This window comes from Gymnoscopelus microlampas (genome assembly GCF_963454915.1).
Source record: "Gymnoscopelus microlampas genome assembly, chromosome: 24".
In the NCBI taxonomy this organism is placed as follows: Eukaryota; Metazoa; Chordata; class Actinopteri; order Myctophiformes; family Myctophidae; genus Gymnoscopelus; species Gymnoscopelus microlampas.
The window spans coordinates 10,264,680-10,291,657 of record NC_139961.1 but is presented as its reverse complement, the minus strand read 5'-3'; the positions used below and the strand labels follow the sequence as shown (position 1 = coordinate 10,291,657).

The following is a 26,978-nucleotide window of genomic DNA, read 5'->3' as shown; positions in this document are numbered from 1 at the left end:
GACACCAAGTGAAATTAAATTGTACTGCATCTGAAACAAACAGCCTCAGCCTAGCTTGGTACCATGTGTTCACCTTCTGTGGCCATAGAGATTGTGGCAATCACTTACACATTTTACTGTACTATCTATTTTCCATTTTAATGAAACGCTGAACTCACAAAGTGTCCAATATTGTATAGATACACACACACACACACACACACACACACACACACACACACACACACACACACACACACACACACACACACACACACACACACATATATAGCACCATTCGTCTGTATTTGTAAGATGTACAATAATCTGTGAGAAATAATGTAATGATAATATCATTACTGCAGATAGGAGCTTCAGTTCATTTTATATGATAGAAGTAGCCTAACTGAAAACATTCTGGATAAAGTTATAAACCTCCATGCTTAGTTGATATGATTATGATTATGCCTATGTACGAAATGTACCCACACCAGTCTATAATGTTCGGTATAGTGGATATGATTGTATACCCAGCTATCAGAGGAATGGTGAGTGGTCATCGGCCCACCAAAGACCAAATCGGCATCCCACTGTAGGGAGAAATGACCACTGATAGTGGTCCAGTGGCGGGTCGATCGCTGTAGGCACGCTGCAACCAAAGTACTGTTGTTAGTGGTCCTTGGTGTCATGAGGTTCAAATGGGTTCATGCTGCAACTCCCCCACCCCACGCTATAACAATGTTATTCTAATGGATGTAATAAAGGAGAACAGATACATTAACTTTTATTCATTATTTTATTTAAAGTAATTTAATAACAAAATCAAAAAAGTAAATGCACGCTTAAGTGTCTTTGTAAATCATTAAGCCTACTCCAAACAAGATCAAAGAGATTCTTAATATTACATCCCATTATACAATTGTGTGGGTTTTGTCTCCTTAATGGAGGCAGCAGCTTATACTCTAATGACTCATAGGGAGGCTTCACATTGTGTCACACTCCAAAAATAGCCACTACTTCAAGCTAACGATGCAATCGTGAGCATGTAGATTTATAAATCAGAAAAAACTGTTGTAAGATTATGGGTGCGTTCGGAAATACAGCACTGAGTGCACTGGCCAATACAAACTTATAGGCGAGTGCGCTCCGGTGAGCAATTTCCGAACACACCCTATATCAAAATTAACATTTGTTTAATTGGAAAAAGTTACAGAGGATGAATTTTAAAGAGGAACGATTCAATGGTGCCTGTCATCACATAAAATACAATTTCACACTAGGCTATTTTCACACAATGACATTGATTAGAAAACCACGATGTGGTTAGGGTCAGTAGATTGATTATTTACTTCCAAAGAGCACCAACCATATCTGTCACACCATCTATGACTTTTAGTGGAGACTTTGCGACCTCCACAACTCCTCCCGCTATTTCTGCTCCTGCTACACCTACAATAACTCCTGGAATATCAGAAGCCTCTAGTTCACCTCTCCTTTCACGATCCTCTACGTATTCTTTGCCACCTTTGACTATGCCTACAGGAACATCCACAACTGCCTTAACCAGCCCAAGTGCTGCACCAGTTACTAAAGCTACAGGTGTCATTAATATCTTTCCCATAATATTGAATGGGTTATTGTTCTTTGCCTCCCTCTCCCTCTCCTCTTGCCTTTCCTTCTCTTCCTCCCTTCTCCTCTCTTCTCTCTCTTCAGATCTCTTCCTATCTGCCTCTCGTTTCCTCTCGTCCTCTCTCTTTTCTTCCTCTCGTTCCTTCTTCTCATCTCTCTTTTCTGCCTCTCGTTTCTTCTCCCACTCCTTCTTCTCCTCCTCTCTACTCTTTCTTTCCTCTTCACGTCTGCTCTCCTCCTCAAGCCTCCGTCTGTTTTCTTCCTCACGCCTCTGTTTCTCTTGTCTCTCCAACTCTTTTCTCATGGCCTCCTCTTTCTTCCTCTGTTCCTCCTGCCTTTTCCTTTCCTCCTCCTGTCGTTTCACATCTTCCTCCTTTCTCTTTCTCTCCTCCACCTCTCTCCTCTTTCTCTCCTCCTCAAGCCTCTGTCTGTTTTCCTCTATAAGCCTCTTCCTCTCTTCCTCTTGTTTCTTCTCCCACTCCTTCTTCTCCTCCTCTCTACTCTTTCTTTCCTCTTCACGCCTCTTCCTTTCTTGTTCTTCAGACCTTTTCCTGTCCTCCTCTATTCTCCTCTCGTACTCCCTCCTGTCCTCTTCTCTCCTCTTTCTCTCCTCCTCAGCCCTCTTTCTGTTTTCTTCCTCAAACCTCTTCCTGTCTTCCTCACGCCTCTGTTTCTCTTGTCTCTCCAACTCCTTTTTCATGGCCTCCACTTTCTTTCTCTGTTCCTCCTGCCTTTTCCTTTCCTCCTCCTGTCGTTTCATCTCTTCCTCCCTCCTCTTTCTCTCCTCCTCCTCTTGAATCTTTCTCTGGGCCTCTAAGTACATCTTATCTGTGTAATGCTGTCCACCATTGGCCTTTACCATCTTATCAATCTTGGCTAGCAGACGGGTCACCTGTGCCCGGTCTTTCTTTTTGTTGTCAAAAGCATGGAACCTTCCCTCACACTCAATAATTAGCTGATTAAGCTCTGGGCTTTTCTCTATATAATCGTCCATCGATCCGTCTATGGCGTCTTCACCAGTGAACAAAACCAATGCGTACTTCAAAGCCTGCTTGGAGAAGTTCTTCTGAATCCATTTCATGGTCATCTGTTCCTCTTGGGTGAACCTTGTGCCCAGCCTGATCACCAGCAGGAAGACGTGGGGACCGGGTACGGTCATGTACACGCACTTCACAATCTCCTCCTTCATCTCCTCATTGGTCAGCGATGTGTCAAAGAGCCCGGGTGTGTCGACCACCACCACCTTTCTTCCCGACACTTTGGTTTCACATTTCCTGCACTGGCTGGTCACTGATACAGGTGAGGATTCCTCAACGAACTCCTCTGTGCCCAGGATGGTGTTCCCAGAGGCACTCTTGCCCACGCCGGTCTTGCCCAGAAGCACAATACGCACATCAGATCCAGCTGCTGACACAAATGATATGAAGATATATGATCTATAGCTGCTGCTGCTGAATGAACTAAAATAATATGACAAGCAGTTTGTGCTCAAAGCAAAAAATATCTAAAAAGAACAACTCACCCATTGTGTTCCGTCACCGTGTACTTTTGTTTTCCACCTTGTGTATGTTGCGTGTATTCTTTTACCTGAAGAAACACAGTGGTAAAATTATTTTAATGAATGAATGAATACATCAATACATATACTGTACTGTACTGTGTGTGTGTGTGTGTGTGTGTGTGTGTGTGTGTGTGTGTGTGTGTGTGTGTGTGTGTGTGTGTGTGTGTGTGTGTGTGTGTGTGTGTGTGTGTCACGCACGCACGCACGCACGCACGCACGCACGCACGCACGCACACACACACACGTACGGTACATAGGCCTACATACATATATGCATATATTTACATAAACATCACAACAAAATAACACTGCTCTGTACAACTGTAATATTTTTTCTGTCTTTTTTTAGATAAATTAAATGAACAAAGAGTTGCACGATATAATCTGTAGCGTATCGAAATCGGCCAATATTGGCCGAACAATGCCATATCTGTATCAAACCGATCTCAAAATAAACCTGATTATTTTCACCGATATTGATGACGCTGCAGTGCTGATGCAATAATAATATTACCATCAATGGCTTTTGTACTCGCAGAGCAGCCAGTCTGCCTGTCTCTGTCTCTTTTAGAAAGTCAGCCGTGCCTTACCATATACAACCCTAACCCATATACACACACGCTGCCTTTATCTCACAGAACAGCAAGCTGTTGCATGTGTTGGTGAGAGAGAAGCTTATAGTAGTCAAAAAGCCAATTAAGACAGTGATAAACTAAACAATGATTGTATTTATGGTAAGCTTAGTTTGTGTATCACACACAGTGGTGGCTCCAGGGAATTGTGATTGGGAGAGCTAAGGCAGGCTGCATTGTTTAGAGCAGAGGCGATGAATATAGGCAACAGACAATAATGAATAACACTTATAACAAACAAGATTCAATGATCTAAGTTTCATATGCCACATAACATAAATATGCATTAGCCTACTAAATGTTTTGTGTTATACAACAATTCAAATAATTCTGTAATAAGCAGATGGCTTATTATAGCATACAAATATGATGGCATAGTTTAGTTTGTTACTTAAAAGTCAGTCAATTGTCTTTCATATATATATTTAATCAATGTATTTATTCCATAAAAAAAAAATCATCACAGTAGGGTTAGTGGGGAGGGGGGCTTACCATCAACTTTCACCAGCAATACAACAATTTAAAATGAAAAGATTCAGCAATTAGCTCAATATAAACATAATATATAATAATGTAATATATCGGTATTGGCCAATATGACCCTGCAAATAATCGGATCGGATAAGGTCCATAATTTCATAATCGTGCATCTAGATATACCAGAGTAATGAAAACAGGAATAGCACACCAGAATAATGATATTTTTCACCAACCTGAATGAGACCATACAGCTAGGCTATTAGTCCTTCTGTCGTCCAGCTTCCAGGACATTTGACTCTTAGTCCAGCAGCCTGCCACGCTATATAAGCAAGCTTTCACATACTTTCACTTTCAGTTGTGTCGGTGGTCTTTTCTTGTAAATGGTCTGATCTACTGGAACACACACACACGCACGCACGCACGCACGCACGCACACACACACACACACACACACACACACACACACACACACACACACACACACACACACACACACACTCACACACACACACACACACACACACACACACACACACACACACACACACACACACACACACACTTGAAATATATTTATGTCCACATAAACAGAAGTACAAGAACGTCTTGTACAAAGGACATAAACAATGCAGTCAGACAATAGGAAAACAGACAGTGCCTAGACGGCAGAACATTGCTACATAATACAATATAGTTGACATGCTTGTCAGACACAGGAGACATAAATCATGGATAAAGGAAACAACGCGTCCTCCAAATTGAGCGGCTTCCTATTGCTGATACTGAGCAGTAGCCTACTTTGCTAACTGTTTGGCCCTCCTTTTGGAGAGGCCGGCCATTTGAAGGCCCTCACAACCAACTTGTACACATGGCTACCAAAGATAAAAAATTAAAAGCTTACTTCGGTAGTCTATAGCTGAGATGGTCTGCTCTAGCTTATGATATTTTAGCACTTTGGTTGGAGAGGTCGGCTGAAAATAAAACTACAGCCGACCTTGAGAATGAACACCTCCCTAAGGTTTCTAACAACAATGAGATCAGGGGTCTTAGCTGTAATGTTAGAGAACACAGAACCGTCATTACACAAGCTAAACATGTTCGGCTTCACAGTGGTATGCTCACAGCATGATGGAGGTCCTGAAAATGGAAGAGCACACACACACGCACGCACACACACACACACACACACACACACACACACACACACACACACACACACACACACACACACACACACACACACACACACACACACACACACACACACACACACACACACTTTAAAGGATGTTGAAAGCAACGTGGGCATGGCAGCTACTTCACTCGGTGCGATTGTGCCTGCAAATCACTTTTAATGTAAAAGTTCCTCATCACACTAAAATGTTTAAGAATCTAAAGGAGATACTGGAGCAGCTCGGACATTTAAGCGTCTTGTATTAGTAAGGTGGTAGGACAAGAGTGACTGACGTTTCCATGTGAATTACATCTTCCTCAGAGTTAAGGCAGCAGTTGCACATAGCATTAGAAGTGGTATAGGAGAATCAGCAGCTGTAGAATAATTAACAATACAGTAGCAGTAATAGTAGCACTAGCAGCAGTAGGAGTGGTTGTAGTGCAACAGCAGTAGTATCAGGACTAGAAGTAGTAGGCGGGGGACGCTGGGGGCGTGTCTCCTCCTCCGCGTCATCAGCGCCCATACCCTAAGGTGGGGTTGGGGAAAGGGCCCACTCTGTGTGGAGTTTGCATGTTCTCCCCGTGTCTCTCAGGGTAGTTAATACCCTCAAAAAAACATGTAGTAATCCTGGTCACTATAACTCCTGCCCCATGACAGCCGGGGCGCCTGATGGAGGGGAAGGGAACTGGTTGGAATAACGTGTTCCTTCCACGCGCTACGTCCAACCAGGGAAACTCCCCACTGTCAGGTGACAAGAAGGTCAGTTGGCTCTCATGCATTGAAGGAGGCATGAGCTTGGCCCTGGCTTCCCTAGGCTGGTGAGGGGAGTGTAGTGCTTAGGATCACTTAGCAAATTGGCACTGGGTGAAAAATAAGGGTTACAAAATCGTGGGATAAAAATTAAGAAAAAAAAGAAGTAGTAGGCATACAGTAGTAGCAGTAGCAGCAGCAAAAGCCATAGTAGTGGGATGGATTGAAAGAATAACGGATAGAGGTAGGCATGGATAAATGCAGAGACGAAGGGAGCAAGCAGGACCTCAAGGTGAACTGTGGTCACTGGTCAGGCCCTTAGACCCAGTGTGGAGGGCCTCAATGCACAGGGCAATGAGGAGGAAACAGAACCAAGTTGGGAGTGGGACATTGACATAACACACACCTAAGGCACCGTGTCCACTGAGGCTTTTTGTCCCGGCTGAAAACGCGGCGCTCCCAAACTATAAACAATTAAAAACATGCTCTGCGCTCAGGAAAAAACGTCTTGGTGGACACGTGGCCTAAGTGTTTACTTTGTCCACCACTCCCACTCCCACAGATAACATTGGTCTCATAGTAACAGAAGGCAGATAGTTGCATACTTTCACTTTCATTTGTGTCAGGGGGTCATTTCTTAGAAACGGCCTGATCTGCTGGAGCACGGGATTGTACACATTCTCTCTCTCTCTCTCTCTCTCTCTCTCTCTCTCTCTCTCTCTCTCTCTCTCTCTCTCTCTCTCTCACTCACTCTAGCACACATGAGGTCGAGCCGAGTCAAATTCGTCAATAAATAACACTGCATATAATGATTAATGGACGTTATATTTAACTTAAAATATCATAATAGTATGAATATTACTATTTAATGAAATAATAATTATTATTATTACCCTTATTATTATGGGGCCAGGCTTCCAGCATGGACCCATATTGTTATTGGCATTATTATGGGGCCAGGCTTCCAGCATGGACCCATATTGTTATTCGCATTATTCCATTTCTTCTTCTTCTTCTTCTTCTTCTTCTTCTTCTTCTTCTGCCACTTTTGGCAGTTCTGGCTGAACCGTGCAGTCGCTTTTTATGAAACTCGGCCATATGATAGATGGTCATGAAAAACGATCAAAAAATAAATCTCACAATCTTTCGTCAAAAGGTGGCGCTATAGCACTCAGTTGAAAATGACAACTTTGAACAGGTACAACTCATGCCCTGTTTCACCTACAGCCATGAAACTTCGATGCACACATGCGTCTCCTCATGCTGAACAACTTTCACACTCTCACTTTTGACCTCTGACCTTTAGATCTCCCACCATTTTGAATTATATGAAAAACAGTTAAAACCTATCTCCTCCTGGGATTTTTGAGTAATCTTTACGAAACTTTTTACACATGAACTTTGGACCTATACCAAAAAACGTTTGCAAAATATCTTCCATAAGTGAAAAAATGAAGCTTTAATGAGCCAATGAATATTGCAGTTTTATGACAATTATTCATCTGCCCCTAACACATACATGCAGACTTACCATTCTTTGAAACTTTGCAGAAATGTAAAGGGCCATTCCAAATATCACTGAAACCAATCTTACTCCAATTGGTCAAACGGGGGCGCTATAGCAATTTTTTGAAAATTGAAACTTTAAACAGGCAAAAGTCATGCCTCGTTTGGCCGACAGCCATTAGACCTGCTTACACATGTGCCTTGACTAATGAGGAACACATCTATCACGTTGACCAGTAAGCACCGCCCTTAGATTGTCCGCAATCTTGAGCAGTTTGAAAAACACTTAAACCCAGGATTTTTCAGCTATTTGCGTGAAACTGTATGATCTCCTTTTTCACAGGTTCTTGTCTGTTGGTGGCTTCTCGCTTAAATGTGTGCCCCACAACCTGAAGGTCACCAGTTCAAGCCTCACTTGGTGCAGACTTCATCTAAGTTGCATTTCACACAACATGACTATCAATGAATACATCTGCAATTGTTAAAGATAACATGAAATACTTAATTGAGTGTTTTTTACATACAGCTGATCTACAATCTCACAACTTTTCAGATAGCAATGAGAGTATCTTTTTTCAATGTATAACATACTTCATTGTGAAAATAGCCAATGTACAATCTGACAACTTTTAATGGTTTGTGAGCTTGTAGATCGGCTACTTTCACTAATTTTGGTTCTGAGGAGATGTACAATTTCTTCATTGGTAAATGGTTTGTGAACGAGTGATCTTAGTGTTAGTGAAACAGGGGCTTGGGTCATGACAGAAGGCAAGAGTTTGTGATCCTCAACAGACAATATCAGCCTGGACAAAGATATAGCACTATAGGTAGTGTTGCAGCTACCTAAGAGTGCTTCATGACCGTAAGGTTGCCGGTTCAAGCCTCACTTGATGCAGACTCATTTAAGTTGAAATGCAAAAAACATGACTCAATCTATTCCGTTTCCATGGCGCTCTCTCTCTCTCTTCAATCTATTCCATTTCCATGTCTTTCTCTTCAATCTATTCCGTTTCCATGTCTCTGTCTCTTCAATCTATTCCATTTGTCTCTCTCTATGTCTCTTCAATCTATTCCGTATCTATCTATCTATCTCTCTATATCTCTCTCTCTCTCTCTCTCTCTCTCTCTCTCTCTCTCTCTCTCTCTCTCTCTCTCTCTCTCTCTCTCTCTCTCTCTCTCTCTCTCTCTCTCTCTCTCTCTCTCTCTCTCTGTCTCTCTCTCTCTCTCTCTCTCTGAGGGGTGGCCATAGCTGAGTGGTTAGTGAGCCCGCCTAGGGAGCCAGAGACTCTGCTTGCCCCAGGTACGATTCCAGGCCAGGTCAACAAATGTGTCGATGAAATGAAATTTGTCCCTGAGCAAGACTCTTAACCCCTAATTGCTCACAGGCACTCATTGGAAACAAGACCGCAAGGACTTTCATGAACTGACCTGTTAAAGGAATTATCATTTCTCTTTCTCTCTCCTGGCCCCATATTATCGCTGCTTGCAGCTATATTTCCATTTCTTCTTCTTCTTCTGCCGTTTTTGCCAGTTCTGGCTGAACCGTTTAGTCGCTTTTTATGAAACTCGGCCATATGATAGATGGTCATGAAAAACGATCAAAAAATAAATCTCACAATCTTTCGTCAAAAGGTGGCGCTATAGCACTCAGTTGAAAATGACAACTTTGAACAGGTACAACTCATGCCCTGTTTCACCTACAGCCATGAAACTTCGATGCACACATGCGTCTCCTCATGCTGAACAACTTTCACACTCTGACTTTTGACCTCTGACCTTTAGATCTCCCACCATTTTGAATTATATGAAAAACAGTTAAAACCTATCTCCTCCTGGGATTTTTGAGTAATCTGCACGAAACTTTTTACACATGAACTTTGGACCTATACCAAAAAACGTTTGCAAAATATCTTCCATAAGTGAAAAAATGAAGCTTTAATGAGCCAATGAATATTGCAGTTTTATGACAATTATTCATCTGCCCCTAACACATACATGCAGACTTACCATTCTTTGAAACTTTGCAGAAATGTAAAGGGCCATTCCAAATATCACTGAAACCAATCTTACTCCAATTGGTCAAACGGGGGCGCTATAGCAATTTTTTGAAAATTGAAACTTTAAACAGGCAAAAGTCATGCCTCGTTTGGCCGACAGCCATTAGACCTGCTTACACATGTGCCTTGACTAATGAGGAACACATCTATCACGTTGACCAGTAAGCACCGCCCTTAGATTGTCCGCAATCTTGAGCAGTTTGAAAAACACTTAAACCCAGGATTTTTCAGCTATTTGCGTGAAACTGTATGATCTGTGTGATCTCCTTTTTCACAGGTTCTTGTCTGTTGGTGGCTTCTCGCTTAAATGTGTGCCCCACAACCTGAAGGTCACCAGTTCAAGCCTCACTTGGTGCAGACTTCATCTAAGTTGCATTTCACACAACATGACTATCAATGAATACATCTGCAATTGTTAAAGATAACATGAAATACTTAATTGAGTGTTTTTTACATACAGCTGATCTACAATCTCACAACTTTTCAGATAGCAATGAGAGTATGTTTTTTCAATGTATAACATACTTCATTGTGAAAATAGCCGATGTACAATCTGACAACTTTTAATGGTTTGTGAGCTTGTAGATCGGCTACTTTCACTAGTTTTGCTTCTAAGGAGATGTACAATTTCTTCATTGGTAAATGGTTTGTGAACGAGTGATCTTAGTGTTAGTGAAACAGGGGCTTGGGTCATGACAGAAGGCAAGCGTTTGTCATCCTCAACAGACAACATCAGCCTGGACAAAGCTATAGCACTATAGGTAGTGTTGCAGCTACCTATGAGTGCCTCACGACTGCAAGGTTGCTGGTTCAAGCCTCACTTGATGCACACTCATTTAAGTTGAATTGCAAAAAACATGACTCAATCTATTCCGTTTCCATGGCTCTCTCTTCAATCTATTCCGTTTCCATGCCTTTCTCTTCAATCTATTCCGTTTCCATCTCGCTCGCTCTCTCTCTCTCTCTCTCTCTCTCTCTCTCTCTCTCTCTCTCTCTCTCTCTCTCTCTCTCTCTCTCTCTCTCTCTCTCTCTCTCTCTCTCTCTCTCTCTCTCTCTCTCTCTCTCTCTCTCTCTCAGGGGCGGCCATAGCTGAGTGGTTAGGGAGCCAGAGGCTCTGGTTGCCCCAGGTACGATTCCAGGCCAGGTCAGCAAATGTGTCGATGAAATTTGTCATCGACACAAGCAAGACTCTTAACCCCTAATTGCTCACAGGCCCTCATTGGAAACAAGACCGCAAGGACTTTCATGAACTGACCTGTTAAAGGAATTATCATTTCTCTTTCTCTCTCCTGGCCCCATATTATCGCTGCTTGCAGCTATATTTATTATTATTATTATTATTATTATAGTTGTTGTTATTAAACCACATCAGCATTCGCTGTAAGTGATGGGGACCTCTGCTGTTGTTAGACAACATTTGGGAAGAAACACAATATTTACTAAAGAATGCACTTTTGGATAAAATATATTTCATATATAAACTAGACGCGTCGCAATTGGCAATTGCAAAGTGTGGTTGCGCCGACGCCGGTCGGGACTCGAGCAATACGCCGGGAGGAATACCGTCGGAGACTGCGCCAATTACATCGTCACGTCACTCCTGAGATCGCTTGCGTTTCATTTTGAGAGGATTGATCCCCCCAAAATAAGGTTTTTGCATCAAACGGTTACATTTTGAGCATTCGTGGCGCCCCCTATGGATCAAAGTAGAAATGCTTTTGGGGATTGGTTTAGTATACCACCCTCGACATGTGATTCAAATTTGGGATTGACCGGACGTTTCGTTCGTGATTTATGCCATTTTTTGTCAAACGGGCCCCTCCCGCTAACTTTGGAAGCCATTTACGGACGGACGGTACGGACTATCAAAATTCCGCTTGGATAGGTTTATCGCATGGGTCCATAGATCACGTGTACCGATTTGTGTGAGATTTGGAAAAAAATTGAAGGAAAAGGAGCAAAAAGTGTGTTTTGAAGAAAATTCAAAATGGCGGAAAATCTATCGTGACGCAAATGGGCGTGGCCTATATGGGGAGATGCGTCGTGACCCAAGGAATCCAGGGGAAAAGAAATTTTGATTTTACGACCTACGGTTCAAGAGTTATAAGCCAAAAGGTAAAGTGGGCTGTTATAGCGCCACCATGTGGCCGACTGGTGTGATTATTTTCTTAATAATTTTGCAAAAAACTATTAACCCTCCCCTCCAAGTCTTGTAACTGTAGCCCTTACGGTTTCCGAGAAAGAAATACTTGAATGGGATTATTTGCAATTCCCATTAAAGTGGATGGGGAAATTTAATGCACTAATAAATCAATATCAAAAAATCTATCTAGACGCAAATGGGCGTGGCCTATATGGAAAGTTGCGTAATGACCCAAGGAATCTAGGGGAAAAGAAATTTTGATTTTACGATCTACGGTTCAAGAGTTATAGGCCAAAACGTAAAGGGGGCTGTTATAGCGCCACCATGAGGCCGACTGGTGTAATTATTTTTTCAATAATTTCGGACAATATTATGAACCTCTCCTCTAAATGTGGTAACTCTAGCTCTTACGGTTTTTGAGAAAAAAATACTTGAATGTGATTTTTTTCACTTTTACATTAAAGTGGATGGGGAAATTTAATGCACTAATAAATCAATATCAATTAAACTATTTAACCAATCTCTTAGCAAAATACAAGCGCACGATTCCCGATTTAGACGGTCATTTTGATATATGGCACAACATTAGGGGATAAAAACTGTGGGAGGAGATGCGGTTTGAAAAAAAGTTTATCTATAAATAAATAAAGTGTATAGAGTACTAATAGTCTGGTTGCCCTGTTGGGCAACCACACTAATTAAAAGAACGAGCGGCGGTGGCTCAGGAGGTAGGGCGGTTGCTTGGGAATGAAGGTTCTTGGTTCAGCGCCCGGCTCCCCCTGTGTGAATCTGTCCTTGAGCAAGGCACTGAACCTCTGACTGCCCCCGATGAGCAGCTTGGTGCCTTGCATGGTAGTAAAGGTGTCAGTGATGGCAGCCTGCAGTATGGAGCTGAGAAGCTGAGGAAGTGAGAGGGAAGATGAGGCTATAGGGACCAAAGTGAAACCTGCAAACAATGGATGTTAACCGATTGAGACCGGGAATGCATCTGTGTCATTTTAGATTTATTTGGGTATTAAAAAATAGCAGATATACAAGCTCATAGAGCTATAAGCTTTAGATCTGCTATTTTTGAAAATTTGTGAAACAAATCTTAGAATATATATTTTTAAAGTGAACATTTGTACCTGTCAAATGTCTCAATAAATGTCTTCGCTATATCAGTGGTGCTCAAACCATTTCTTGTCAAGGACCCCCAAAATGATATGTTTTTGGCCGTCGATCCCCATAAAAATATGCTGTTCCCCAGGGATCCCCCAGAAGTAAAGATTTTAGTTAAAAATGTTGTTTCAAAAAATAATATTCAAAGATTCGCATAAATGTTCAAGATTTTTCAAAAATAGCAGATCTACAAGCTCAGCTCGTAGCGTGGCACTCGGTGCCAGGGGAGAGGAGACTGATGGCTTGGAGGCCGAGGTGTGTCAGGCAGCAGTAGCAGTTGTAGCATTAGCAGTAGCAGTAGAAGTAGGAGTAGTAGTAGCAGAATCAGGATCAAGTAGTAAAACAGTAGCAGTAATAGTAGCACTAGCAGCAGTAGGAGTGGTTGTAGCAGTATCAGGACTAGAAGTAGCAGGTGGGATGGATGGAACGAATAATGGGTGGAGGTAGGCATGGATAAATGGAGAGACGGAGGGAGCAAGCAGAAGCTCAAGGTGAACTGTGGTCAGGCCCATAGGCCCAGTGTGGAGGGCCTCAATGCACAGGGCAATGAGGAGGAAACAGACGTGTTACTGTGCGGCGCGTTCTATTCTCTGGTTACCTGTAAGAGGTATTTTCAAACTATTTACATTATCTCTCCTCGCTGCTCTGTAATTGATTTGTGCACGAGGCGGCACTTCAGCTGCGACCAACCAACACTTGATTGTCCAGGATCTGTTGTTCCACGGGGCCCAGCTCAACACTGCTGGGGAGTTGGCGGCCGACTGATGTTGAGCGGGTCAATTATGACGGCATGTGGTTAATTTGTAAACCTTTACATGTGCAACAAATAAAGAGAACAATAAAACACACACACACACACACACACACACACACACACCTGGAGGTTCAAACACTGGCCGCGCCTACAGCTCTTGAACTATATCTACACTATATCTATGAACGATTACGAAAGTTGGACCATGAACTTGATTGTGACCTTGATCTCTGACCTTTGCATGAAAATCTACTCCTCCATTCTCAAATTATTTAGTTCACACACAGACAGACAGACACTGACACAGGACTGTTTACAATACTGCATTCATGTACCATAAAAAGCTATTTAATGAATGAAAAGAAAAGTCATAGCCGCAGTGAAATGTCACAATAATTAACCACATACCCTTGTAACCTAAATGCTACATCCTATATTTTGGCAGTAAACACAATGTGTATTGTGTTCTTCTTTGTGTACTTTGCAATTTTCTCATATTATGTCTTACTTGCTACTACTTGTTATGCAAGTTATTGTAAACAAACTTAATGTAAATCGGTCAGGATTATAAGCGTCCTAAAGTGTAAATAACATGTGACGACGTCTTTTCCCCGAATAAGGCCTGACTCCGCTCCATACGGCCGTGCTTTGTCACAATGCTGTGATCAAAGAGCTGAGATGTCTGCCAGCTCCTCCCTCACACAGGGCAGAGGAGCTCAGACTGAGGAGCAAGATGTATGGAGGCTGCATCAGAACTCTGCTGCTCATGGGAGCATGCTGTGGGACACAGGTAAGCTGTATGGAGGGTGCCAGTGGTTAGTTTACTACCAATTTTCAACCAAACGTTTCGGTCACTGGGACCTTCATCAGGGTAAGGTATGAATGTCTAGGTTATTTAAATGTTAAATAGCAGTAAACCTAGTGTTACTGTCAGAAATACTTTGTGATTGTATAAAATGATCTGATATTACAATATATGCTACTTGTGACCTATTTGTCAATATTTTGTCAACATTAATTGCATTTAAAAGGTGATGACAATTATAAGTGTGACACGGATCTTATTATAAATAAAAACAGAAAATGTAAAATTAATCTCATCAATAATGTCTATTGATCCATGGTCACTCAATGCAAAAAATATGGCCATGTTTAAAGAGTTTGAGAAATGCAATAATATGGTGTATGATGCCTCCAAGTGGATTTAAATTGTACTGCATCTGAACCAAACAATCAGCCTTGGTAGAATTTTGTTAACCTTCCTGTGACTGTACAGTATATTAGGCAAAGAGATTCCAGAACAAGAGACGAAAGTCCTTACATTTTTTTAAATCACCACTAAAGGGCGCAGTGGTAGCTCTGCCACCATCTTGGAGTGCACAGGACACTTCTTTTCCAGTGAGTTGCACATGTATAACTAATGTAATATAATATAATATAATATAAAATATATAACTGGAAAGGCTCTGTTCTAAATTAATCAAAAAAGTTAAATCGTGTGTGAGCAACATTTTCAGGCACATGATCACCCAACTAAGTGCCAGACAGTGAAAACCACCATTGCTGTTACATATTATCATAAACTGCTAAACAGATCAAGAAAGCATAGAACTATCTAAATATAAAAAGTATGTGTCAGTGATTTAGCATGAATAATACATTTAGCATTTGTCTAATGTTATTGTAGTTTATCTGTTTGACATTAGTCTGGCATTTTGTGGAGTGATTTACAGTAGGTATCATGTGTTTCTGTTTGTAATGCTCCATTGGAAAGCACTTTGGGGCAACTGTTGTTTATACATTAATAAAAATGATGACTGGACTTGATTTTAAGTTCTGACTGTAATGTCTGGGGAGAAAGGTCTCATGTACATCAAACTATAATGGTTAACAATAGCAACAATATTCTGCCTGATCAGTTGGCATACTGTGGCTTACAGCATTGTGATATGCAGTCTCACATATACATTTATATTGATGCAGTCGCTTAGTCCTTTCTAACAGTTTGTCATTGTTATCAAGTCAAATGTAATTAGAAAGCACATACAAAGTAAAGTACCGCACAGAGCAGGATCAGTAGCTACAAGTATAGGATATTTTACAGCAGTGCATGTTATATAGAATACAATGTATGTGCCCCACTTCTGTCTGCATGTGACTTAAACATGTGCCAGTGCGTGTGACTTAACCATGTGCCAGGCAGCAGCCATGAGATCATCCCATGTATACATACAATTGTATTCTGCAGGTTATTAGATTAGATCTAAACAGTATATCAACGGACTACGAGTTGTCTTCGGGAGACGGCCGCACCCTCGAGGTCCTCCACGTTTCGACGGACAAGATCTCAAGTTTTGACCTGACTGTCTCCTTCTTGAATGTAACAATGATGGAAGCCAAATAAAACTAAGAACTACTCATCAACTTTGATCCTCTGATTCCGAGTTCATCTTTTTCTACAAGCTGTTGAAAATAACCAATACAAGAAACATACAGAAACCATCATCAACGTGGACGTAATGCCATTTATTTCTATTTGGTACATTATATAATTAAGAACCCATGAGTTTCAAGATTCGTTTTTTTCATGAATCAAAATCTGAATGAATGTTAGGCTACTGTAAGATGCACATGCATGCGCACACAAGCCACGCACGTGTACATACTGACATTCTGAATTAATGTTAATGTAACACCTCATACAAACACGCACATAAACATGCGCAGTCGCACACGCACGTGCACACATCACCCTGAAATTCTGAATGAATGTTACTAATTTCTGCTATGATCCATACATAAATTTGATAAATAAATGAGTAAATAATTATAGTAGTATTATAATAGTTTTTTTTGCTGTTCAACACAGACCAGTCCTGTAGAAGCATTAAATATGATAGTAGAACAGAATAAAATCAAGTTTTTGTTTGTACAGCATTACCTTTTAATGTTTTTTTAAGCAGCCAATATAAGAATAGCAAACGGTATTGCATCCGACAACGCAGCAGCTATGTACCATTGCTAATGAGAGCGACAGACAAGTTGGACATAGAAGTACTTGCTGCTTGCTCGACAAGAAGCATTGATAGAACACAGCTTGACGCGCTTGACTGCGCGTGCGTGTCAAACTAGTCAGCAAAAAAAAAAGGCGCTGCAAGTCGGCAGAGTTAACCCCAGAATCTTAACTCTGATGTCCTAAGCCTGAGTAAGACAATAGTGAAGACAACATCAGAAATCTAGTTCCACACACCCAACAGAAAGCCAGAGGTTCTGTCACTTCTAATCTTTCAAGATTTAGTCTGAGTAAACTCAGTGGATTAAGTCTCTGATTCTCAAAGTCCAACTCAAAGCTGTATGATATGCAGGGGGAGGATGTTCCAAATCCTTGCCGCATAGCTACAAAGGCAGCATCACAACGTGAACTCTGACCTTCGCATCTGAAATTGCTGTTTAACGATTTTTGCGATTGATTAAATCCATTGTTTGCATGGTTTTCAGCTCATTTATGGGAAATGCAACAACTTTCTGTGTAGGTTTAGCGCTTCTGTGACAATGCCTTAACACAATTTCTGGTCCATAGCGTTAGAAGGAGTTCTCCTTAACGCTTTGGTACTTTCGAGCAGTTGCCCGCAGGCTGCACAGCCTCTAATCTTAAGTCAAAATTTAAAATACACTTTCGCTACTCACCAAAACAAAGACGGTTTTAAGATGTTGAAAGCCTACTTTCCTTAGTGGGAACACTCGGAGACCCACACCTCATGTCTGAAATACACATTTTGGCCAGAAAAGAAAATATTTTGCCTGAAGGACAAATCTGGTCAATAGAAAGATTCCATTGACCTGTGAAATTCCTTCCAGTGAAATATTTTCTTTTCTGGTCAAAGAGTGCATTCTAGACGTGAGGTGGGGGGCTCAGAGTGTTCCCACTAAGGAAAGTAGACTTTCAACAAAAAGATTCATGAAGATCATATTCTCAAGTTATTTCTCGAACGAACGGACAGGACTAATAAAAAAAAATTACACACAAAGAAATAACTATTTCTTGAAAGGGTTGCTTAAATTCACAGGTTCCATGAAAACTGTCCTCCCACTGCATGGAAAATAGAATTAAGAGTGTTTTTTGAAACACCGAATGACAATGCGGAATGTGTCGGATCAAAATAATAAAACCATGGAAATAGCTAACCCTATAGCCCCAATTGCAATTATTGCATATAACAATGAATGATCATTATTCATAACACATACATGCATTACATTTACAAAGACAGTGAACTATTGCATCGTCATATGAACTCTGCGGAGTAGAGTCTGAGAATATCTAAATCATCTTAACTGTGTAAAATGTTTCTTAAGTAGTTACCAAAATCATGGCACCATGCTAAATGAGAAACATCTCCAGAGAGGCTCCAATAATCCAGCAATCCAAACTATTCCCAATGGTATATTCAAAGATAGCTACCAAAATTATAGAGGGTCTGCACAATTTAGTGGATATTTGAGCTCGATAACATCTCCATTTTTCTTTTTAAGTTGCCCATGATGGTCGATATAATGCTCGACCAGTTCAGACAGTGAGGCAAACTCCTTCCCATCATCATCATCATCAAGATCAAGAAGATAGTACTCTCCTGTGTTCTGGATCTTAATGTGTGTGACTGCTCCATTACTTCTGTAAACAACAAGCAACCATTTAGAGAAATTACACATTGTGAAAGATTATAATTGCAATTATTTATTATATTTTTTAGACTTTGGCCATTTAAAAAAAGCCGATCTACAAGCTCACAACGCATTGCGATGTGACGCGTTGTGAGCTTGTAGATCTGCTATTTTCAAATGATTTTAATACGTGTTATGCACATGATACCATGTGAAACGGGACATTCTGCAAAGAGTACTTTTACTTTTGGTACTTTAAGTATATTTTGATGCCAATGTTTTTGTACTTTTATTCAAGTAAATTTTGATTACCAGACTTTTACTTGTAACAGAGTGTTTCTACATTGCATTATTGTTACTTTTACTTAAGTAAAGAAATGTTGTACTTTTTCCACCCCTGACAGACAGAGACATTATCAACACTCACCGTACAGATAAAGTAAAGAGCCCAGGTTTACTCTTACTGGACCACACCAAGAAGCTTCCACCCACTCCACAAGTCAACAAGAGGTTCTCTGCTTCTGCACATGTGATGTTGGGATAGTACCACCTAACAGGAACTCTGCTGAAGTTAGTGAGACATGTGTTTATAATAGACAAATGTGTTATAAGTGGGACATAGCTGTTAATGCTGATCAGTGTTTCAATCGAGCCTCACACAAGGATTAGTAGGCCTACACTACACACTAAATCAGTGGTTCTCTAAGTGGGGTCCCAGCAAAATGTGATAATATATCATATCAAAATCAGTTTAATCACTTTAAAACGATATAAATCGGTTATTTGAACATAACCTATGTACAAGCTCACGTAGTGAGGTTATACGCCTGCTAATTTAAAAAACTCTGAAACATTTTAATAACATCAATCGTGTACTAGTCCCTAGTGCACACAATCGTTTCAGATGGGGGTATGCGGGCAAATACAGATCAACTTGGGGGTCCTACAAAGTTTGAGAACCACTGAATTATGCAATTCATGTGGAATGGAATCCACAGCCACTTCCAGTCAAAGCACTCTACTCACACCAGTACAGAAGCACCCTGCTTTATACTGACAACACATGATTTGAAATGGAAACATAGTGTGCAATAGGAAGTGAAAATGTAACTGAAACACACCAAGTCATAAGTCAGTAATAACATTACAGTGACAATGTGTAAATATTAAGATTCAACACGAGTGTTTTACCAACATGTACAGCAGTTGTGTCTATCCAACGCAATCATATTACTATAACTATAACTACTATAAGTGGCTATTACTGTCATGTAAAGTAACTGTTTATCAAAGGTATAAGTATATTGCTGTTGTGATGTATAGTAGCTGTGTCTCTCAAAGGTAGTGATGTTACTCTAAGATAAATACTAGGGGTGTAAGGGGATGTTCATTTTACCTCACTGCATTGGTGTAACTCTCATGTTCTCTAGACAGAGTGGTTTTAGAGGGAGGCCCCCCCTCCTCTCTCTCCACAGACACACTCATAGTAGAGCAGAGACCTTTGCACAAACACATACAACATGCTGTTAGTTGGTCTCATGGAAGCTTCAGCCCTATATACATTTCGGCCATTTGAAAATAGCCAATCTACAAGCTCACAATGCGTCGCATCGACGCATTGTGAGCTTGTAGATTTGCTATTTTCAAAAGATTTGATACATTTTATACATTTGAAAACTTGCATTCTGCATAATGAGTACTTTCAACTTTTGGTACTTTAAGTATATTTTGATACAAATACTTTTGTACTTTTACTCAAGTTCATTTTGCTTGTAACAGAGTATTTCTACATTGCATTGATACTTTTACTTGTGAGTACTTTTTCCACCACTGCTGTTATGAAATGCATTCATATTACAGTATACGATAGAGCCTAATAGTTACCACATAAACTACTCATGAAACATATTCCCTGCAAGGATCTTGATGAATTCAGAATCCAGATAAAATCATTAATATTTTACCTTCCTCTGTAAACTGCTTGTTCATCTTCAACAATCGACTGTATGCATCGGAGTGTGCTGTCACTGACTTCCTCAAACTCAACGAAACATCAAAGTCTGAAAAGCATCTGTGAGGTGAAAGTGGTTTAAACAGAAAGTAATTGTCAGGCATAGAAATAAAGTGTTGCCTTTGCTTGTTGCACAATCATCTTTAAAAGTAATGGATAGCATTGTAACAGTAATATATGGTCAATGAATGTCACTCAATTAATGCTTCTTCCATTGCAATCTGACCTAGGCTGCACTGCATTAGCAACGAGTTTTACTGCAGGCAACATAAGTCTGATCAAAACTCAACCTGGCATAGGATTGAATAATTGACTACTTATTTGACTTGATACAATGTTCAGCCCCTCCCCAACCTGAGAACAGGTTGCTGAAACTTTTATTAAGACATGAAAGCAAAAATGACGCTTTGGCAAAGGTTTGGGTTGTGTAGTTACTACAGTAGTTACCTTGCCATGTGTAACTCTAAATATTGGTGAGATATCTTCAATCTTCTCTGTTGATACGAAATTGGTGTTTTGGCACAAAAAAAGAATGCAAACACACGCATGCACGCGCATACGCGCACACGCACACACACACACACACACACACACACACACACCAACTGGTGACTGCAGAGGAATCCCATGCAAGGCATCAACATTCATTGTCTTGCTCAATGACACTTCGACACCAACACCAGAGGAGCCAGGGATTGAGCCAAAGAAAAATGTCAACTTCTTGTTAATTTTACTATTTGAAGATCAAAATCTTCAATTGGCTCTACCTTTGTGTGTGACTTGATTTATTCTTATTTGTTTTATACAAAGTATATTGGCTATTGCAATAATTGTGCTCTATAAATTAATATTAAACCTCAATGATTGTATTCTGACTGAGGGAATTTTTACTAACTGTAGACACTGCGTAGAAATACACACTCAGGTATTTATTTCATTATTTTTGTTAACATTTATTTTTGAGTGATTTCAAAGTCTAGAGTCTAGAGTCAACATCAGAATATGGTTCTTCGTAGCAGTGTATTGATACAGTAGATGTGGATTTCTAGAGTGATTCTGAAAAGGTATACACTATACACTCTATACCAAGGGGATAACAGTTTGTTTACCTGAGTAGTGCATGCCAGTTACTGTATACATACTGTATGTACCTGACGGGAACAGGTTCAGAATCAGTAAACAGAGGAGCTGACAGCCGACATAAGCAAGTATGGTGTATTCACATTTAAAAACAAACAATAGCCATACGATTGACTCATTAATTAACTTTGATGTTTAGCTATTTTCTGTCCTACTTTCAGGTTAGCACTGTGTTGCTTCCAGTCATTATGTAATAGTGAAAACCCCCTGCTGAAACAACCTCACTCCACCATTTCCTTTTAGGGTCTGATCACTCAGGGCGCGTTGTGGCAGCTAGGGTCTTTTTTGTGAGTGCCATCAATGAGAGTGAAACTATATATTGTTGCAGAAAAGGAGTTCTACCGTGCATCAATCATCAATATAGTGCGTGTCCGTGGCAAGACTTAGCCTTGTATGTGGCAAATGTTTACCCAATTTCTGAATATCAGTTCAGCTCAGTTTTCTTCAGAATATGTATGACACTGATTTACTATGACACTACGGCACAGTAGGAGTCCACTAGGACAGTCACTTTGTAACGCTTCATCTTCAACGACCCCCATAACTCTGAGAGTGCACAAATGGAACCAAAGGGTTCCATTTGTGCACTCTCAGAGTAAAGGTCATTTAAGGCTATAGCTTTTTATGGTAACATTATTGTCCGCTCATTTGTATGTCCATGGCAAAAACAATATTTTGCCAAAAATGTCCACCACAAGCCAGCATGGTGATGATCTCTAATCAAACAGTTTAGGCATATGGCAGGTCCAGCGCATCACAGGAGCAGGACACATCAGCAAAAAAAGAGAAATAAAGCACAGGAGCATCTGGGACGATTTAAAGGCCTTTTGTGATTGACAAGATGCCAAGCGTCAATAAAAGGCATCCGAGATGCTCCACTGCTATATTCCTCCTGTTTGAAGCTATTGCTGCTTTCGCGCCCGGGACGCCCTAAGCTGAAAAACATTCAACTCAAATCAATTCAGTTTTTTTTTTACTATTGTGCAACTTAAGACACTTTTGGTCATTTGTATGTGTTGTCAACTCTTCCGGGATTAGTTGAATTAGTTCGAATGGCCTTCTGTGGTACAGTAGTAGCAAAACAAATGAACAAACAGTAGATAGTTATCTGGAATAGCAAACTCTCTCTGTTAAAGATCTATGTGCATACTTCTGAGTTACAGGCTACCTCAACAAGAAGAGAAACTGCTATGTGGGTTTCATAAAAAGTCTGGGGCTCTGCTTCTCAGGAAATCAGAGAGGAAGAAGCCTCGAAACGGCTTGGACTCCTCTGACTTTACACGCTTAAAGGAATACTTCACCCAAAAAATGACTTGACTCCTAGGCTAATAATCCAACATTTGACTTATAGGAGACCAATCTTAACAAGAGCAATACTATATTTGAAACATTCTCTTTGAACCTGGGTCATCAGTAGGCCTCTCAGTGAGTAGCTGCGTAAGTAGTTGTTTTGAAGTTTATATTATTATTTTATATAGTTTTGCTTTGGTCTCCTACGGTCCACACCAGCACGTCAGCAAATATTGGATTAATGGATCAGGAATGATTCATGGGGTGAGTAATTGATATAAAATAAGTCATTTTTGGTAAAGCATTGTTATGCTAAAGTCACTTTTTAAGCTAAGCAATAACTTTAGCTACCCGTTCTAGTTCCAAACTGTCTGTCTTTGCACAGACTGACAATTGTACAGGTAATTTCAACTATTTCCACTCTCACAAGGCTATCCCCGGTCAGGTTCTAGCGCACCCAGATGTTCACTCTGTTAGCTCTTGTCTGTATACTGTATGTAGACACTAGGGTTTTTGGTGAAACAATTGGCCAAGGCCAACAGATTGGACAATGTGAAAGAGCAGACTAACACAGTGGTTCTCAGTATCGGGTCCTAGGACCACCAGGGAGTCCAATTGGACCCTAATGGGTCTGTAACTCTGAGAGTGCACAAATGGAACCTGATTTGTCCTTAAAGGAATTTAAAAAGGCTACTGAGGCATCAGGTAGCAAATCTTACTGAGTCAGGGTTTGAAAAGAGTCCAGTGTCCAGGCAGAATTAACAGGTTTGCAGTGTTTTATTCCATTTCAGCTTTTACAGGAAAAAAAAAGCTTGTGATGTTATCTTCTGCTTCTGATCTGACCCTGATACTGGTTTAAAAAACAAACAAACATGTGCACCTTCCCTGTGCCAAACTGAATCTGATTCTGTGCCTGTCTGATGACTGTTAAATACTTTCATCTGTGCACCCCAATTGCCCAATACCTTCAAAATAAAAGCATTTAGCTGGAACTCAAAATTAACTGAAATAATAATGCATACAGTTGTAATCAAACTAATTCTACAAAACAAAACAAATAAATGAATTTGAATACATAATACATACAGTAACAGTGAATAACTCCAACATAATTTGATTTGATTGATTGGTTCAAAAGCATTGCTTTTAAAGTGTAGATTGGGGTCCCAAAGTTAAAAAACAAACAAACAAAAAAAACAACGTTCTATTTATGCATTCTAAGAGTCACAGACCTGTAAGGCCCCTGGTGGGCCCTGGATCAGACGCTGATAAACAGTGGACCAACACAATCTGCAGGCTTTAAGTGCAGAGACAACTTCTCTATAACAGATGACAGATAGATACCTGTAGATTCCTACTATTACTCTTACCTGTATCACTCCAGTGTTTCATATAGGCTACTGCTGTTGCTGTTATGACACCTAAATATGTCCCCACGGGGATCGATATTATCTTACTGTCAAATCACTCAAAAAAGGCAAAATCATAGGGTAAAATGCAGGAAGCGCAATGCATCACTAGAGGGAGCACTATGTGTAATTTTCAGTTCAACATGGGACAGTAATGTGACATTGAGATTAGAGTAGATTGATTATTTACTTCCAAAGAGCACCAACCATATCCGTCACACCATCGAAGACTTTGTTTCTCTTGTCTCTCCAACTCCTTTCTCATGGCCTCCTCTTTCTTCGTCTGTACCTCCTGCCTTTTCCTCCACCTGTTGTTGTTTCATCTCTTCCTCCCTCCTCTTTCTCTCCTCCTCCTCTTGAATCTTTTTCTGGGCCTCTAAGTACATCTTATCTGTAATTCTGTCCACCATCGGCCTTTACCATCTTATCAATCTTGGTTAGCAGACGGGTCACCTGTGCCCGGTCTTTCTTTTTGTTGTCAAAAGCATGGAACCTTCCCTCACACTAATTACATGATAAAGCATGCCTTTGCCTCTTCCCTTTTCCTCTCTTCCTCTTTCTCTTGTTTCCTCTCCTGTTTCCTCTCCTCCTCTCTCTTTTCTTCCTCTCGTTTCTTCTCCCATTCCTCCCTCTCCTGTCTCCTCTCTCTATTCACTTCGTCTCTCTTCCTTTCTTGTTCTTCATACTTCTTCCTTTCCTCCTCTGCTCTCCTCGCCAACACACAGTTGAATGCCTGTTGCATCTGTCTGCATCTTTCCTCATACCTCTCCCTTTCATGCTCGATTCTCTCTCTCTCTTGCAACCACTCCTTCCTCTCCTCCTCTCTACTCTTTCTTTCCTCTGCACATCTCTCCCTTTCTTGTTCTTCAGACCTTTTCCTCTCCTCCTCAAGCATCCGTCTCTTTTCTTTCTCAAACCTCTTCCTGTCTTCCTCACGCCTCTGTTTCTCTTGTCTCTCCAACTCCATTTTCATGGCCTCCACTTTCTCCCTCTGTTCCTCCTGCCTTTTCCTTTCCTCCTCCTGTCGTTTCATCTCTTTCTCCCTCCTCTTTCTCTCCTCCTCCTCTTGAATCTTTCTCTGGGCCTCTAAGTACATCTTATCTGTGTAATGCTGTCCACCATTGGCCTTTACCATCTTATCAATCTTGGCTAGCAGACGGGTCACCTGTGCCCGGTCTTTCTTTTTGTTGTCAAAAGCATGGAACCTTCCCTCACACTCAATAATTAGCTGATTAAGCTCTGGGCTTTTCTCTATATAATCCTCCACAGGTATGTCTATGGCGTCTTCACCAGTGAACAGAACCAACGCGTACTTCAAAGCCTGCTTGGAGAAGTTCTCCTGAATCCATTTCATGGTCATCTGTTCCTCTTGGGTGAACCTCGTGCCCAGTCTGATCACCAGCAGGAAGACGTGGGGACCAGGTACGGTCATGTACACACACTTCACAATCTCCTCCTTCATTTCCTCATTGGTCAGCGATGTGTCAAAGAGCCCGGGTGTGTCGACCACCACCACCTTTCTTCCCAACACTTTGGTTTCAAATTTCCTGCACTGGCTGGTCACTGATACAGGTGAGGATTCCTCGACGAACTCCTCTGTGCCCAGGATGGTGTTTCCAGAGGCACTCTTGCCCACGCCGGTCTTGCCCAGAAGCACAATACGCACTTCAGATCCAGCTGCTGACACAAATGATATGAAGATATATGAACTATAGCTGCTGCTGCTGAATGAACACAACTAAAATAATATGACAAGCAAGCAGTTTGTGCTCAAAGCAAATATTTAGGTGGTGATGGGAATGGATGGGAATTTCATTCCACTTTAAATTCTTTGTATGATTTCGAATATAAAAAACTTAAGTGTTATCTGTTTAGTTAACTATCAAAATTGACCAACCAAAAAATATCTAAAAAGCACCGGCTTCGAATGCTATCAATGCATTGAATGGGAGATTATCACGTTTTATCAGACCATTGAATGGGCGAGTAGGTGACGAGTAGGCGATACACAGACCTACCCGCGATTTGTCAGACCATTCATTGGGCGTAATCAGGAGCTACTGACCTACTTTGGAGGCGGAGCAGTCCCCACAACAATATTTACGATTCTGTGCCTATCGGTACATAACTCCAACGGCGCCGAGTAGGCTCAGGCGAGCGTCGCACCGCTCAGGACGGCAACTCGGTCGCTTTAGCTCCCTCGGTGGTCCTTCGCGGGGCTCCAGCTCGCCTGAGACTGCGCGCCTCCGTCATGGTCCGAAACCAAAACAACCAAAACCAAAACTGAACTATTTAAGTCATCTCCGTTGGTAGGTCAGTATGTCTTGATAACACACAATGAATGGTCTGATAAATCGCGGGTAGGTAAGTAGGTCGCCTACTTCGCCCATTCAATGGTCTAATAAAAGGTGATAATGTCCCATTCAATGCATTGATAGCATCCGAATCAGGTGCTAAAAAGAACAACTCACCCATTGTGTTCCGTCACCGTGTACCTTTGTTTTCCACCTTGTGTATGTTGCGTGTATTCTTTTATCTGAAGAAACACAGTGGTAAAATGATTTGAATGAATGCATACATCAATACAAATACTGTGTGTGTGTGTGTGTGTGTGTGTGTGTGTGTGTGTGTGTGTGTGTG

The 26,978-nt window shown here is 41.0% G+C and overlaps 2 protein-coding genes across 2 annotated transcripts; both read right to left on the bottom strand.

Moving 5' to 3' along the window:
- Positions 1 to 37: 37 nt before the first annotated feature.
- Positions 38 to 26,844, bottom strand: LOC311040537 (GTPase IMAP family member 8-like). Its single transcript, XM_084050868.1, has 8 exons — positions 26,810 to 26,844; positions 24,851 to 26,015; positions 24,560 to 24,752; positions 14,528 to 14,603; positions 13,763 to 13,833; positions 12,620 to 12,810; positions 3,131 to 3,144; positions 38 to 3,015 (listed from the first exon to the last, which is right to left on the bottom strand). The coding sequence occupies exons 1-8, from the start codon at positions 26,811 to 26,813 to the stop codon at positions 1,325 to 1,327; spliced, it is 3,405 nt and encodes a 1,134-aa protein (XP_083906994.1). The 5' UTR covers positions 26,814 to 26,844; the 3' UTR covers positions 38 to 1,324.
- Positions 18,027 to 20,512, bottom strand: LOC311040715 (tyrosine-protein phosphatase non-receptor type 11-like). Its single transcript, XM_084051059.1, has 4 exons — positions 20,453 to 20,512; positions 19,885 to 19,987; positions 18,916 to 19,050; positions 18,027 to 18,498 (listed from the first exon to the last, which is right to left on the bottom strand). Exons 1-4 carry the CDS (start codon positions 20,475 to 20,477, stop codon positions 18,294 to 18,296), a joined length of 468 nt encoding a protein of 155 aa, XP_083907185.1. The 5' UTR covers positions 20,478 to 20,512; the 3' UTR covers positions 18,027 to 18,293.
- Positions 26,845 to 26,978: the final 134 nt, after the last annotated feature.

What these genes read in the sequence shown, in the direction of transcription:
- LOC311040537 (XM_084050868.1), bottom strand. An exon ending in GCAAAGGCATGCTTTATCAT is followed by an intron (nt 24,753 to 24,850) that starts GTAATTAGTGTG and finishes AAGATGGTAAAG; the next exon opens with GCCGATGGTGGACAGAATTA. An exon ending in GAGAAACAAAGTCTTCGATG is followed by an intron (nt 14,604 to 24,559) that starts GTGTGACGGATA and finishes TGTGTCCCACAG; the next exon opens with CATGCTCCCATGAGCAGCAG.
- LOC311040715 (XM_084051059.1), bottom strand. Translation starts at nt 20,477, where the DNA reads ATGAACAAGCAGTTTACAGAGGAAG. An exon ending in CAAGCAGTTTACAGAGGAAG is followed by an intron (nt 19,988 to 20,452) that starts GTAAAATATTAA and finishes GTTTGTGCAAAG; the next exon opens with GTCTCTGCTCTACTATGAGT. An exon ending in CTCTTTACTTTATCTGTACG is followed by an intron (nt 18,499 to 18,915) that starts GTGAGTGTTGAT and finishes TGTTGTTTACAG; the next exon opens with AAGTAATGGAGCAGTCACAC.